This window comes from Lissotriton helveticus, chromosome 4_2 (genome assembly GCF_964261635.1).
Source record: "Lissotriton helveticus chromosome 4_2, aLisHel1.1, whole genome shotgun sequence".
In the NCBI taxonomy this organism is placed as follows: Eukaryota; Metazoa; Chordata; class Amphibia; order Caudata; family Salamandridae; genus Lissotriton; species Lissotriton helveticus.
Genome location: NC_136064.1, coordinates 137,185,913 through 137,202,274, shown reverse-complemented (window position 1 = coordinate 137,202,274; position 16,362 = coordinate 137,185,913). Strand labels below are relative to the sequence as shown.

At 52.1% G+C, this 16,362-nt stretch overlaps 1 protein-coding gene across 2 annotated transcripts in view; it reads left to right on the top strand.

The window, feature by feature from the left end:
* Positions 1-4,011, top strand: part of CCDC30 (coiled-coil domain containing 30) — a 44,357-nt gene extending 40,346 nt beyond the window's left edge. For both annotated transcript variants that reach the window (XM_078640262.1, XM_078640263.1), the window contains exon 2: positions 79-4,011. In XM_078640262.1, coding sequence (XP_078496388.1) covers positions 248-3,694 — 3,447 coding nt within the window. In that variant the 5' untranslated portion in view covers positions 79-247 and the 3' untranslated portion in view covers positions 3,695-4,011. The remainder of the gene's footprint in view (positions 1-78) is intronic.
* Positions 4,012-16,362: the final 12,351 nt, after the last annotated feature.

The window sequence follows — 16,362 nt, the reverse complement described above, 5'->3', positions numbered from 1 at the left end:
GAATCGTATGTGTATCTTTTGTTAATCTGTTATACCAGATAACACCTGACCTTCTTTTTCTTTTCTTTTAAAATCAAGCGCTTCCTGGTTCTTGCTGTTGGCATGGAGGAGCTGGCTGCTGAATTGGTGATCAGGCTACCTGTCACCAGATGGAGGTGTCGCTCTCATCTCTACTCTAATCCTGCCACGTGGAGGACATCCCGTCTGTTTGGCGCATAAAGGAGTTGACGTGTTCTTGTCCCCGGCTATGATGGAGCAAGCTAAACCTGAGAATGCTTGGGAGGATGTACTGAGAGCTCTAAAAGAAACTGGGCTGGATCCTTCAACGAGTGCTGAAGAGTGTCTGTGCCACCTCTGGCATTTGTACCAGCGCAGTGAAGGCAAATTATCTTCCATCAACCACGATTTGCACTTGCTCCGACAGCAGCAGGCAGAAGAAATGAATGACGTACAGCGTTACGTGGATCACATCCGTATGCTGACTGAGGAGCGGGACCTTCCAACTTCGGACTTTGAAAAGGAGATTGAACAGCTCAGAAGTGAGCTGCAGCAGCTGCGCCTTCATTACGATGCGCAGGTGAAGGAGGTGGAAGAGATGCTGGACCAGGAAGGGCTTGAGGAAATCGCGCACAGCAGCCCAAACGAACAGATTGCCTATTTATTGGTCGAGAGAGTCACACTTTTGGAGAAACTAGAACAGGCTGAAGAAAAGCTCGGCCTCCATTTTGGAAGCAACCGTGAAGCGCAGCTCAAGGATGAGCTGCAGATGATTCATCATACATTGGAGGAACAACTGCAGCAGCGGCACGCCGTCCATGAAACCAAGGAAACATTGATCCAGAGCCCGTGGAAGAAGCTGTTTGGCCCATACAAAGACAGCACAACCGCAGAAACCGCCATGCAGAATGAAGAGTTTGTCAAGGAAAAGAAACTGCGGGAGTTTGTAGAGAGAGATCTGGACGAAGCCGCTCAGAGGCTCCAGATGGCTCATGCTGAAATCCGCCGATTGACGGATGAGCTGGACATGAAGAAACAAGAACAGGAGACATTGGAGTCGCAAGAGTTGCAGAAGGCCAAGGAGCATAACAACAGATTAGACAAAGAAATTCTGGCACTGCGCAACCGGGTCAGATCGTTGGACTCTGAAAGAAAAGAATACATGGAGCTTTTTGAAAAGCTAAACTTGAGTATTAATGAGTGCCAGAAGGAAAAGCGGGAAGTGTTAACCCAACAGGCTGACGAACTAGGGCCACCGTCCGCTAGCCTACTGCTACAGCATGCACGGACAGAAAGTTCTACAAAAACTATGGTTACTCGTGTGACTCCAGAACAGTCACGGCCCAGCGATGAAGCGATTCATAGACAATGTCAGGCTCAAATTGTTGAGTGGGAATGTAAGAATAATGAGCTCCTGCACAAGATACAGAAAATTCAGCGTGAGTACGATGACTTAGTAGAACGGAACGAAGAACTAGAGTCCATTCTAGGGGAGACACAGAACCAAAGAAAGGAAGAAAAGGAGAACTTCGAATGTGATGTCGATGGTCTTGAAAGAAAGATCTTGCATTTGGAGGCACAGTTATCACAGCTACGAACAGGCACCGAGAAACCCAGCACCCAAAATCAAGAAGTAGCAGCTGAACGGAAGAAGACCAGTGATTTCCAGCAGATGTTCAGAAGCAAGGAAGACAGCATTGAAATCCTTGAAAGTACCCTAGCTGCAGAAAGAGAGTGGAGACAGCAGCTGGAGCTGGACCTCGAAGCAGCACAGAAGGCTTTGAGGGACGAGAAAGAGATGGCACATCTCTCAGAAGAATCCAGTGCTTCAAAACACTTGACTAAGGACCAAAACATCTCTCATGAGTTTAAGAATGGGATTTCAACACCTAACAGGAGCCCATTTAAAGACCTCACAGTTCAAAGAGCAGCCTTAGAAGAAAGAATTGAAGGTCTGGAAAAAGAAAAAGTAGAATTAAATCTGGCAGTTTCTGAGAGTAAGCACAAATTTGACTCATTGCAACGACAGCTCTATGAAGGCTTGGCAGAAACAGAAAAGTTTTTCAATGAAAACGTCCAGCTCTGTCATGATCTTGATAATATGAGGCATGAACTTCAGAGCAAAAAAGAAGAAACTGCACAACTTCGGCAACAGTTAACAAATGCACAAAGCCAGATCATAAAATCTACAAGTTCAGAGGTTGCTCGGGAGAGTGGTGGGTCAGTATACCAACCTGAGGACTCCCTGCGTCAGCAGCAGCAAGAGGAAATGCGTCAGATGCGCCAAGATGTCCACCGGGCTCAGAACTTGTTCATTGCGGCAGAAAAAGAGATGCGGCATGAACGGGACAAGAACCTGAGCTTACAGAAGAACAGCAACATTCTCCAGCAAGAAAACACCAAGGTGAAAGGAGAACTAAAGCACGTCCAGCAAAAACTGGCAGATTCTTCCAAACTGTGCGCCAGCCTCGAGGCCGACTTAGAACGGAGTCGGCAGAAAGTAAAAGAGCTCCAGGTAGACCAGCTTAAGCTGCAACAAACATCAAAAACCCAGGCTACCCTCCAAGAAAAGCTATCACTGGCCACATCCAAAGCTTCTGATGCAGAGAAGAGGATCTTGGAACTTGAGCAGCTGCTGAAAGAGACCCAACATCAGCTGTGCCTAACAGAAGCTCGAATTTTACGGGAAAATCGATTTGAGAAAGAATCTAGGGAGCACCAAGAAAATCAAAATAAACTGAAAAGGCAACTGGAAGAGGAACAACTTAGCAGAAAACTATCTGATCAGATTGTGGAAGAGCTACAGCAGCAAATCAAAAGTCTTCGGGACAGAGTAACCTCTCTGACGCAAACAAACACTGAGCTTCAGGTCAAAGGTCACCAGCAGGAGTCCAAACTTCGCATCATTGATGACAACCACAAGACCACGTTCAGCGAACACCTGGATTGCCAGAGTAACAACCAGAAGCTTGTAGAGCAGCTGTCGTTGGTGCGGCAAGAAAAGGAAAAGTTGCACATGGAGTATGAGCGAAGTCAAAAGCACCTTAATGAATACATCCGAAAATATCATGAAAAGCAGCTTCGACATAAAGCCAAACTGAGTCGCGCAAAAGAGTTGCATGTGCAGGAAATTGAGCAATGTCACCTGCACATTAAACAGCTTGTAAGTGAACTTGCACTGATACGAAGCCAAGCCGAAAAGGAGCAGGCGTGGATTCGAAAGGCTACAACAGAAAATGATATCTTGCTTCATGAGAAAAGAGACCTCTTAGTGCAGATGAATGATTGTGAAGAAATGGAGAAAAGCAACAGATGGGAGATAGCATCCCTGGAGAGCCGCCTACACTTTACGGAGGCCGAAAACAGGCAACTGCAGGAAAGTGTCCTTCGGCTTACTGCTCAGGTTGGTGCCTTGGAGCGTATGATAAAGAACATCCAAACACTCAACCTAGAGGAGATGAAGAGTGTCGTCCCTTCAGAAGGCCTACTTTTAGCTGGAACTTCTTTGTCCTTTCCAAACGTAAGCGGCTCAGCGGCAGGGCTGCCTGATTGTATTGGAAATCTGAAAGCCATTCATGATGCAAAGTATGAGGACACTGTCAATGGCCTGCAGACATCACTTTCTTTATCACCTTCTCAGCCTTCAGAAATGGGTTACCTGAATGTGAATACCCCAAGGACCACAGCAGAGTCGTAATCGGCAAAGCATGATAAGAAAGACAGCATCTTGAACCAAGGGAATTGCTGCTCTTGATCAAACTGTTTAGTGCCTTAAACATCATCCAACCTCCCCTTAAGGACTGTACACAACAAATGTCCTACTTCAGACCACTCGATTGTGGTCCAAACACGTTATAGCTCAGGTGATGGCGATTGTACTTTGATGTAAATTATGAATCGATTTTATACCTTATGATGTAGAAACGGTGTGTTGCTTTGAAGAAGAATTTTATAATATATTCATAAACATGCAAAGTAACAGTAAAGTACTTTTATTAAACTTTACTGAAGAAATCACGAGCATGGATTTGTGATACTATAGTTTCTATCTGTGTACTTACTTTTTTCTTTAATATTAATCAGTCAGCAAAGCTTTATTCGATATGAAATATCTTAAAAGCATTCCATTTAAAAACACAGTACATAATAAATATGAATAAAAAGAGAATTACATTGATAATCATTGTTCCAGTAAAAAGTTAAAAATGTATTAAACCGAACAGCTTTGCTGAAGAAATATACAATTTAATTTATGGTTACATTTATTCATCATAAGCTTTAATATTAGTGTTCTCCCAGTAGGAGCCTTTTTCAGATATTTGTTTCAAAGTACTGTTGCACCCAGGGCAAGTGCACCCCACTGCATCCAAAGGTTTCCATGAAACATTGACGGCATTTCTATTGTTTTACAGTGAAGAGGAACAGGGCTATTGATACTTTAAATCATTATATTGTAAATCTAGCATTGTCAGTTTAATTCCTTTTCAATCACGTGCGTGTAGGCATCTCACTACAGGCACCGCGCTGAGCTCCAAACACCGCGCTGAGCTCCAAACACCGCACTGATCTGCTCCAGGCACCCTCTCACCTCACTTTGCCACTGGATTCAAGCTAGCCTGGCTGATGAGGGCTGTTAGCCCGAAACCGGTCCCAGGTTAGCCTGAAACCGGCTTGTTGCGGGTCCAGGGAAGACATGGCTTGGCAGTTCGTGCCGGACTGTTCCCATGAGGCACAGGGTCAGACTGATTTGCATATAGCTGTGTCTGAACTGGGGTGGCATGGTGGGCTAAAGAACAATAATGAACTCAACCCAGATCTGTGACTCGGGGTGAGTGTCTGCAAAGTTTCAGTGCTCCGTCCATCATCTCCTATCAGGGTCCCTTCAGCCAGCAGCCTCCGGTTGGGGGCAGAGGAGGCACCTATGATGCTCCCCTGTTCATCCCTGAACCATGTAGTAGGCTCCGTGAGGTGCCTGCCACGCAGTGCAGGGATGAACACAAACTTACTTTTCTGTATGGGAGCGTGTGCTGCGACCAGATTCCAACTGCAGCACAAGCTCCCATACAGAGAAAGCAGCTTGCGACTGCTCTGTGTGAGGTTGCATCAAAATTCAACGGTCGGGAACGCTGACCAGAGGTTGGTCGGACCGGTATCCACAACGCTTGTGAGCAGTGTCCGCCCGACATCGAAATAAGGCCCTTAGCGTTGTATCAGTCGGATCTCCAGACTCTAGAAATCTGAAGGGCATCTGAGCAATTATTTGGCAAAGATTGTTGCTGTAATGATGGAAGCCAACGAACACTGCAAGCTCGGTGAACTGCCAAGCACCTCCTCTTTATGATTGAACTTTTAGGCGTTTGTGGAGTCACGCAATGTTTACTCCTGAAGTTTGAGTGTGGGGTACAAAGTTCACTTCCGATAGTCCATTCATCTCTCACAATAAATTGATCTCCAAGAAATGATATGCATTTTGTAAAATTAAATGACTGTACTAACTGTTGCCTTTAATGGCGTGCGTTGTCTTAGGCAAGGAGGTGTGGCTCATACTCGTGTGTTTTAAACTAAGCTTCAATAGCTGGCTTTTGGAGGCGTGCAAGCGTGCAGGCTTGCGCCAGTCCACCATTAATGGAACGCCTGTAAATAAAAACAAGCATTGGCCAAGCTAGCAGGTTCAAAAATGTAAAATGACTGAGCTACTGACAGTAAATTCTCCCACATGGGAACGCATGTAAAAAGACACGCGTGCGTGCACATTCTGCAATTTTGGAAATTGCTTCCAATTAAAGATACCCCATTATGAGATGGCGACCACTCTTCATGATCCAAGTGTCACAAAGCATGCTTTATGACATACATGCATGTGTGCATCATGAAGTGCGCGTTTATGCATCACGATGTGTTCATGAGGCAGCCGCAATTTCTTTTTTTTTTTTTTCTTTTTTGTTCTGATTGATTAAACTGACGCTCATTTTGTAGTGGTATCTTTATAAGCAAATAAGTGCACATTTCGAGAAAGATACGGCCCGCAGCTTCCTAGCCCTAATAAACAAACATGCGCGCCTCGCGCGGCGGGGGGAAAGGTTGGAGGGCAGGCACGATTCACTCGCGGGAGCGATAGTTGCTGCCAGGTGGCGAGTGAATCTCCTGACATGCACGCCTTGCCATTGAAGGCAATGGAATGCGTGTACGTGCTTGGCTGAAAAGCCAAAGCGACTGGAAAAGGTCTTTTTGCCTTTGCATCGCGTGCGCGCTGTGAAGGCGAGACCTACAAAGGTGCTATCTTAGAGTCCTAGCCTTTGGAAATGCACTTCAACATTTTCAGCTCAAACAGACCCTTCTGATTCTCTTGAGTTTTAACCAGCAGATCTGAGAGACTGCCCCTTTCAGATATTTATTCAGTGTTCTCTGGTGTCAAGCAGGAGGTCACTCCTGACCAATGGGAGCAGGGTAACTCCCCAAGGATATGACCACATCCTGTAGAGCACAGCTTTCCAAACTGTGTGGCGCGACACATTACTGTGTCGCGCCCCAGCCGTAGGTGTGTCGTGGGATGAGATAAAATGACTTCTGCCGGCAATCGGCAGAGTGGAGCTGCAGGGGCTCTTAGAAGGGGCGAAGCAACAACAAAGCCTCATTCACATGCACAAGGTCTTTAACGACCTGTGAAGTGCTCGGATGCGGCTGTGAGCGGGCCCGGGCTGCCACACACGATGGGGGGCGGGGGAGGGGTGGGGGAAAAATGTCCGCGTTTTACAACAGCGTCCGGGTGTAAAATGTTTCACTCAAACTTACACTTACTAAGTGCGAGCCTGCCTCACCTTTCCTCCACACCACAGTAATTTATTTACAGATCAACTAAAATGGGTGAATAGAGATTCATGCTTCTTAGGGACATACTTTGATGATCCTCTGTTCATAGTAAGTAACGCCAGCAATCCTTTCACTGACTAGATTTTAGTGAGCCAGTGCAGCCTGTTAAATGTATTTAGTTTATGTATTACTGTATTTTACATCACCATACTTCTCGTCCCAATTGCATGAGATAATGCAGTTGTTGTGGAGTAGCGTAATCAAATAGCGCCACCTTCTGGAGGGTTGCAACTGTTGTTTAGTTTTATCAAAGTATAATGAAATGACTACGTTTCTCATCAACCTTTCGTGAAAATGTTGAGATGACATGAGATGAGGTGCAGTGTTTCCATTGTATCTACAGGCCTGGGTGGGCAAGCACCAGCATAAGCAGCACTGGGTGGTGTTTGTTTATTTCCTGCTCTGGGCTGGGAATAGACTACATTCAGTGCTATGGTTCCTTTTGTGCAAGAAACAACCACTCCCTCACTCCACCAAACCTTTCTTTTATGAGTTGAGGTCACAGGTTTGCTTTTCACCCTGGTTCCTACTGCTTCACGATTATCAAATTTCATGCACCCCCACTTTGCAGTGGGAAATTAAGTTTGTTTGTGGATGACTGCCTCCCATCTGGCACTGGATAAGTGAAAGGTCGCACTGCCACTGTTTGCAACGTCGCACATCACTATCATATATGGAAAAAGTAGTAAAATGTCTTTGCTCTATTTTTTTTAGCACAAGTACAATGTTTTCACAGTACTACCTTCAGTCCACATCGTGTCTTTACATTAAGGGCCTTGTCCTCCCAGTGGCTACCGCCTCTTCATGCCATGATAAAAGGCCATGTCTGCATACAGCACCCAAAAAAGCTTTATCCCACTCAGGGCCTCGTCAGAGGAACAAAATCTTCCTTGCAATTAGGAAACCCTTGCTCTTAACTGCATCGGGGGAGAAGGAGGGAGTGAGACAGAGAGGGAGGGAGTGGACAGAGTGAGGGAGGGAGACAGAGAGGGAGGATGACACAGAGAGAGAGACAGAGAGAGACAGACAGGGAAAGAGACAAAGAGTGACACAGAGAGAGTGAGACAGAGGGAGACAGAGGGAGACAGAGGGAGACAGAGGGAGAGAGAGAGAGAGAGAGAGAGACAGTCAGAGGGAGTGAGCTAGAGAGGGAGTGAGCATGAGAGGGAGTGAGCTAGAGAGGGAGTGAGCTAGAGAGGGAGTGAGCTAGAGAGGGAGTGAGCTAGAGAGGGATTGAGCTAGAGAGGGAGTGAGCTAGAGATGGAGTGAGACAGAGAGGGAGGGAGACAGTTGGAGGGAAAGGCCACCTCCGCCACTGATTCCCTCACTAGTACCCTTTAACAGTGCCCCTCAAGTCTCTGGGGACGATTCACAGAACTAACTTAAGACAAAATCCTAAACTTACTACTTTTGGTATTCACTGAAGTTAGGATTTTGTCTTAAGTTTGTCTTAAGACAGACTTAAGACAAAATCCTAACTTAAGTCTGTCTTAGGTCGGTCTTAAGACAAAATCCTAACTTCTGTGAATACCAAAAGTAGTAAGTTTAGGATTTTGTCTTAAGTTAGTTCTGTGAATCGGGACCTGTGTGTGTGGGGTGTGTGTGGGGGTGTGTGTGTCTGGGGGGTGTGTGTGTGTGGGGGGGGTTGTGTGTGGGGGGTGTGTGTGGGGGGGGTTGTGGGTGTGTGGGGTGTGTGTGTGTGGGGTTAAGTGTTGGGTGTGTGGGGTTGTGTGTGTGTGGGGTGGTGTGTCTGTGGGGTGGTGTGTGTGGGTTTGTGTGTGGGCTGGGGTGTGTGTGTGTGGGGTGTGGCGCCTGAACCCACCATAGGTGGTTCGGGCTCGCTCGCTGCACTTCCTCGCGTTACCGTGTCCCTAAAAAACGTTTCACAAAAGGGTGTGTCACCAACATGAAATGTTTGGAAAGCTGTGCTGTAGAGTGTGGCATTATTTGTCGCAGGGTGCACCAATTCTTCCAAATCCATAATGGCTGATTCTCCAGCAGAGAGAGAAGAGCTGGCTAAACACACCTCTAGAAGGGCTACTTTGCATAGACTCTCCCCCTTGCATCTGCTCATTCCTTCGTTAAGCCTAGCTCTGGATTTGGGTCAAAAGAGTAAGATTGTAAATGACACTGAGGCCTCCTCTTCTCTTTGAAGTCCATGGTTTACGATGACTCCCCCCTGCTCTGGCATTCCAGTGTAGCAGCACAGTGCCCTCCCTGCAGAGCTGTTCAGCCCCAGGGACTCTTCAAGGCAGCCTGGCTAATCCACTGAACTCTGACCAATCAGGACAGACCACTGGAAGGCTGAATCTGGACCTACAAACAAGAAAGTCTTATCAATCAGGGGTTTATAAAGCGCCCTACTCACCCGTAAGGGTCTCAAGGTGCTGGGGGGAGGGGGTGGTGGGCAGCTCTGTATCAGTCGAATAGCAAGGTCTTGATGTCCCTCCTGAAGATGTGTAGGTTATGGGATTGTCTGATGTTTACCAGGAGTTCGCTCCAGGTTTTGGCTGCGAGGTAGGAGAAGGCCCTTCCACCTGGTCTGCCTCTGCGGATGCAGGTTGTCTCTGCTAGGGCGAGGTTTGCCGATCAGAGAGTTCTTTCGGGTGCATGGAAACTGACTCTTTCGTTGAGGTATTTGGGTCCAATGTTGTGGAGGAATTTGTAGCTGTGGGTGAGAAGCTTGTAGGTTATTCTCTTCTCGACTGGGAGCCAGTGTAGGTCTCGAAGGTGTTGCGTCATGTGTTCGTGTCGTGGGGTCTCGAGGACGAGCCTGGCCGCTGCATTCTGGATGGTTTGGAGCTTGTGCAGCAGGGTCCTACTGATGCCGGCGTAGAGGACATTTCTGTAGTGCAGTCTGCTGGTTATGAGTGCGTGGGTGACGGGTATTCTATGTTCAGGGGGAATCCATTTGAAGGTCTTTCGGAGGATGCGGAGGCAGTTGAAGCTGGTGGAGCCGACGGCGTTGATCTGGCGTATCATGGTGAGGGAGGAGTCAAGGAGGATGCTGAGGTTCTTATAACTTCTTGTCTTACCATTTTAGGAGAAATTCAACATTATGACATTGTTGGATTTATGACTACCATTCTGGGAAGTCTTTGAATGGAAGCTCTATCGTTCTCCTATCAGGAATTAATAATTAATAATTTCCTACCATGTTAACCTATGTGGCATGGGATTTGCAATGGGAAAAATGACTTGGGCCATTTGTGCAGCACCAGGGCTTATAAAAACACATATTTTATAAGTACTCTGCTTATACCTACAGGAACCCCACCCCATGGAACAACTAGGAGAGACTTTAGGGGTTCTGAATCTGCAGCCATTTTGCAGGTCCTCCCTCCACAGTGCTCCTAGCATCAAAGTCAAATCTGGGCAGCAATTTACCACAATGTGGGGAGTGAAATGTGCAAGTTCACTTAACCTAGCCATAGAAAACTCATTTTTATAAGGGTGTACCTTATAAATACCTGATCCCCCACCCATGGGATACCTAGGAGAGACCGTGGGGTCAGTAATATGCCAAAACATTGTAGGTTATCCATTTTTAAGTGCCCCAAACACAAAAGGCGAGTTTGGGCACAATTTGCTTTTTAAAAGCAGTCCTGCCGCACAGAGCCACTGTTAACAATACCTCAGGCTTCAGTAGTGCACACATGCAAGTACAGAAAAGGGCTGCTGTGCTCTAAACTGCCATGCCCTATTTATACCAGGGACTGATAGGTAGTTTCAATTCCCATGCCCTATTATTTATTAGGGTCTGTGTTAGAAATGGGATCTCTGGTTGGCTAAGGCTTGCGCCAAAGCCAGGCAGAGACCACCACTCTAGTCAGGGCAAGGGAGTTACATTCCAAAGATAACCCCTGCTCACCCACTTGGCAACGTGACACGAGCAGTAAGGCTGATTCCGGAGGCGTTGTAAGTTAAGCATTTGCGCACGCACCCACCAGCAACAACATCCCAGGCCCCCCCACTAAAGGAACTCCACACAAGGTTATGTCTAAACTAGCCTTTATATTCTCAAACCACCTTAGAATAGTAAGCACATTATATACACTGTGCCAACGGGCACTGGGCAATGTTTACAAGGGATATGTACACATGACAGGGCCACGGGGACCACTGTCAGAATCAGCACTGAGTAGAAATAGCACTTCTAGCACATAGAATAATTGTAGCACCAAATACCCATTGTAGACCACCACCAGTAACCACCGGTAAAAGGTAGGTACACACTACGCAATTCCTAACCACCTTCGGCATACATCACACGAGGAACCATGAACTCACTAGCATAAATAATACCAGGTAAACACAACCTCCTAAGCATACATCATAGCTAGAGCTATCAAACACAGGGTGCGCAAAACTTCCTACCCACAGTACATTTCCTAACACCCAAAGCATTAGCGCATAACTCACATTTAGCACATGAATCATATTAGGGTCCAGGTTGCGCCACTGCGCCATAACCTAAACGTAGCAGCTGCCCACTACTTGCTGGGCAGCTGAGAACAAGAACTGGGCCTAAAAACGTTGCAGCTGGCACTAAGTGCTGCGCAGCTGGGGAAGGCCAAAGTAGGGGCGAAGGAGTGCGACTCACTCCTGAGTCCAAAGAACAAGTCCCCTACGAAGCAAAACCTAAACGGTGCAGCTGCCCTTTCCTTGCTGGGCGGCTGTGACTCCAAAACTGCGACAGGGGCTCTCACCAGCTCTCTGAACCAACGCTGCGCCAAAACGTTGGGGCCCCCTGGCTCTAGAATGAAAATGCGCAGAACGTGGGAGCCCTCTAGGCTCTAGGAATACATGTGGTGCATGGGAGCCCTCTAGGCTCTTAAACAAATGTGCCCCCAAAAGGTTGGAGCGCACTGGCTCTTGAGGGGTGGGACACGGGGACCCCCCCCCTGGACCTCAGGAAAATTAGTATGGGCGATAACCATGCCCACAAGGGGCAACGGGAAGCAATGCGGCCTGGCTGGGGCCCTCTTGGCTCCAAACAATGGGTGCGGAACGTTGGTGCCCGCATGCTCTGAAAATAATCATGTCCCCAATCGTTGGAGCCTTCGGGCTCGGGGAAGGACTGCATCAGCGTTGGAGCGGCCCACTGCCATCTGAGGCCGCTCGGGGAAGGGGCACCACTCTGGTGCCTGGGGTGCATGTGTGGCCTTCCCCCCGCCCCAGCCGTCTACACTTACCAGCTCTCGGTGGGGGACAGGCTCCTCTCGTTGTCGAGGCGGGGGCAGGCACCGGTCATTGGCTCGCGCCCCGCCCGCAGGACATTGCCAACGGCGCTGGCGGGGCTCTCCCTCCTCATGGGAGCCCCGCCCTCTGCATTTGTCTGCAGTCTGTCCAGCTCTGCCCGGTGCACACCCCACGTCTGCTGAGCTCTGCCCGGTGCCCACCGCACAGTCAGCTCAGCTCTGTCCAGTGCCCACTCCACAGTCTGCCCAGCTCTGCCCGGTGCCCACCCCACGGTATGTCCAGATCTGTCCAGTGCACACCCCACAGTCTGCCCAGTGCCCACCCCACGCCTGCTGAGCTTTGCCCAGTGCCCACCCCACAGTCTGCCCAGCTCTGCCCAGTGCACACCCCACAGTCTGCCCAGTGCCCACCCCACAGTCTGCCCAGCTCTGCCCGGTGCACACCCCACAGTCTGCCCAGTGCCCACACCACAGTCTGCCCAGCTCTGCCCAGTGCCCACCCCATGTCTGCTGAGCTTTGCCCGGTGCCCACCACACAGTCTGCCAGCTCTGCCCAGTGCACACCCTGCAGTCTGTCCAGCTCTGCCCGGTGCACACCCCACAGTCTGCCCAACTCTGCCCGGTGCACATCCTCCAGTCTGCCCAGCTCTGCCCGGTGCACACCCTGCAGTCTGCCCAGCTCTGCCCAGTGCATACCCCACGTCTGCTCAGCTCTGCCCAGTGCACACCCTGCAGTCTGTCCAGCTCTGCCCGGTGCACACCCCACGTCTGCTGAGCTCTGCCCGGTGCCCACCCCACAGTCTGCCCAGCTCTGCCCTGTGCATACCCCACATCTGTCCAGCTCTGCCCAGTGCACACCGCACAGTCTGCCCAGCTGTGCCCAGTGTCCACTCCACGGCCTGCCCAGCTATGCCCAGTACCCATCCCACAGTCTGCCCAGCTCTGCCCAGTACACACCCTGCAGTCTGCCCAGCTCTGCCCAGTGCACATCCTGCATTCTGCCCAGTGCACACCCTGCAGTCTGCCCAGCTCTGCCCAGTGCACATCCCACAGTCTGCCAACTCTGCCCAGTGCACACCCTACAGTCTGCCCAGCTCTGCCCGGTGCACACCCCACAGTCTGCCCAGTGCACACCCTGCAGACTGCCCAGCTCTGCCCAGTGCATACCTCACGTCTGCTCAGCTCTGCCCAGTGCCCACTCCACAGCCTGCCCAGTACCCATCCCACAGTCTGCCCAGCTCTGCCCAGTACACACCCTGCAGTCTGCCCAGCTCTGCCCAGTGCACATCCTGCATTCTGCCCAGTGCACACCCTGCAGTCTGCCCAGCTCTGCCCAGTGCACATCCCACAGTCTGCCAACTCTGCCCAGTGCACACCCTACAGTCTGCCCAGCTCTGCCCGGTGCACACCCCACAGTCTGCCCAGTGCACACCCTGCAGTCTGCCCAGCTCTGCCCAGTGCATACCTCACGTCTGCTCAGCTCTGCCCAGTGCCCACTCCACAGCCTGCCCAGTGCCCATCCCACAGTCTGCCCAGCTCTGCCCAGTGCATACCCCGCAGTCTGCCCAGCTCTGCCCAGTGCACACCCCGCAGTCTGCCCAGCTCTGCCCAATGCACACCCCGCAATCTGCCCAGCTCTGCTCGGTGCACACCCTGCAGTCTGCCCAGCTCTGCCCTGTGTTAGACCTGGCCTCCTTGGCTTGGGCCTTCTTACATCCAGGGCCCCAACCGTCACCCTGTGCGAGGCCACCACCAGTGGAACCCTGTCCTCTGTGCTAACCCCATCCCCTCTGACCCCAGAAGAATAGGAGCCGCCCCAGCATAGTACCCCCAATTCCCCCCCAGTAGCAGGAAGCCTAGTGCCAAGGCCCAGCGATAGAAAACTGAGGTCCGCCAGCGCCCTTCCCCACAGGGCCCTAACCTCAGAGAAACCTGAACCCCCATCGCACCCTGCCCAGCTGTGGGTAGCGATCCTTTTCCCAGTAGAATGGGGTGGAGGAGTTTCGATCGAACCTCCTGCTGGAATGGCCCCGCTCCCTGCTGGGCGGCGGAAAAGCCCCACCTCAAGACTTCAAAGGACACGAGTGCCAGATGGCCGGACGCGCCGACAATCAGCCCCAGGCCCCAAGGAGCCGTCTGGGAGGGCTCATACTTGAAAGGAAAAAGAGAGATATAACTGGAACCGCCTCGGGAGTGGAGTTAGTTGCATCCTGGAACAAGAGGGCCCAGCTGACGTGGTCGCGGCCCATCCTGGAGAAGAAGAACGTCGCTGTCCTGCCAAAACTCGCTGAGCCCTGCTGACCGGATCGCGGCACTCCTGACCCTACGGGACGCTTGACTTGACGCTTGTGAGCCCTGCTGACGTGATTTCGGCTCTCGTCCCCCGTGAGGACACTTCGTTCCCCCCGACTCGAGCCCTGCTGACTTAGTCGCGGCTCGAGCCTTACAGTGCACCTGGAGCTGTACGCCACGTACTTGGAACTGCCAGAGGACTCGCCGCGCTTACGAGTGCGCACCGCACCCGGAGCAGTACGCCCTGTCCCGGGGAGCACTAGAGGACCAGCTGTGCTCCAGGGTATGCACTGCACCGGGACGAATCATGTTCGAAGGTACGAGTTGTACGAAAACCCACTGCTCTGGAACTCATCTGTATCACGTGACTTGAGGATTGTGAGTCGTACGCCTGATACCTCTACATCGCAGCCCTCCGTATCCCGCGGCTCGAGGATTGAGAGCCGTACGCAGGATACGTGGCCTACACCACCCTTGCCAGGAGAGCTGAATCCCCCGCCCCTCCTGAGCCGACCGGACTAAAGACTTTCCCCTCCGGGGAGACTGTGAGTACCTTGAGCATTTCCCCGCAGTCCTGCGCACGCCTTCTTCCTGAGTCCCGGCCATCATCGGAGCGAACCTGACCTCTAGCTCGAGTGTACCCTATAGTCCTTGACCTGGTGAGAAGCCATATATAAAGAACCTGTTTTGCCTTTAACCCCTTGGTGTGGTGTCCATTTGTAGTGTGACGGTGTCTCCATGTACATGATCATAAATGCTTAACCCTCCCGTCTGGAGGGTCTGACTCAAGTGCTCGGTAACGTTCCTGGAGGAGAGGCGTCCCGGGGTGGTCAGAAGTACTTACCTCTGTCCACCAGAGACGTTCCCCCGCTAACACCAGTGCACACCCCACAGTCTGCCCAGCTGTGCCCGGTGCCTAGCGTGCCAAGGCAGAGTGAATGTGGCCACTCTCTGAGGGTCACCCCTCACCCCCGCCCCCCCTCAGAGAGTCACCCCTCACCCCCCCTCAGAGGGTCACCCCTCACCCCCGCCCCCCCCCTCAGAGGGTCACCCCACACCCCCCTCAGAGGGTCACCCCTCACCCCCGCCCCCTTCAGAGGGTCACCCCTCACCCCCGCCCCCCCTCAGAGGGTCACCCCTCACCCCGCCCCCTTCAGAGGTTCACCCCTCAGAGGGTCACCCCCCCTCAGAGGTTCACCCCTCACCCCCGCACCCCCTCAGAGGGTCACTCCTCACCCCCCCCTCAGAGGGTCACCCCTCACCCCCCTCAGAGGGTCACCCCTCACCCCTGCCCCCCCTCAGAGGGTCACCCCTCACCCCCCCTCAGAGGATCACCCCTCACCCCCCCTCAGAGGGTCACCCCTCACCCCCGCTCCCCCTCAGAGGGTCACCCCTCACCGCCCCCCCCTCAGAGGGTCACCCCTCACCCCCCCTCAGAGGGTCACCCCTCATCCCCCCTCAGAGGGTCACCCCTCAACCCCCCCCCTCAGAGGGTCACCCCTCACCCCCCTCAGAGGTTCACCCCTCACCCCCGCCCCCCCTCAGAGGGTCACTCCTCACCCCCGCCCCCCTTCAGAGGGTCACCCCTCACCCCCGCCCCCTTCAGAGGGTCACCCCTCACCCCCCCCTCAGAGGGTCACCCCTCAACCCCGCCCCCCCCTCAGAGGGTCACCCCTCACCCCCCTCAGAGGGTCACCCCCCTCAGAGGGTCACCCCTCACCCCCCTCAGAGGGTCACCCCTCACCCCCCCTCAGAGGGTCACCCATCACCCCCCCTCAGAGGGTCACCCCTCACCCCCCCTCAGAGGGTCACCCCTCTCCCCCACCCCCCCCTCAGAGGGTCACCCCTCATGCCCCCTCAGAGGGTCACCCCTCACCCCCGCCCCCCCTCAGAGGGTCACCCCTCACCCCCCTCAGAGGTTCACCCCTCACCCCTCACCCCCCCTCAGAGGGTTACCCCTCACCCCCCCTCATAGGGTCACCCCTCACCCCCGCCCCCCTCA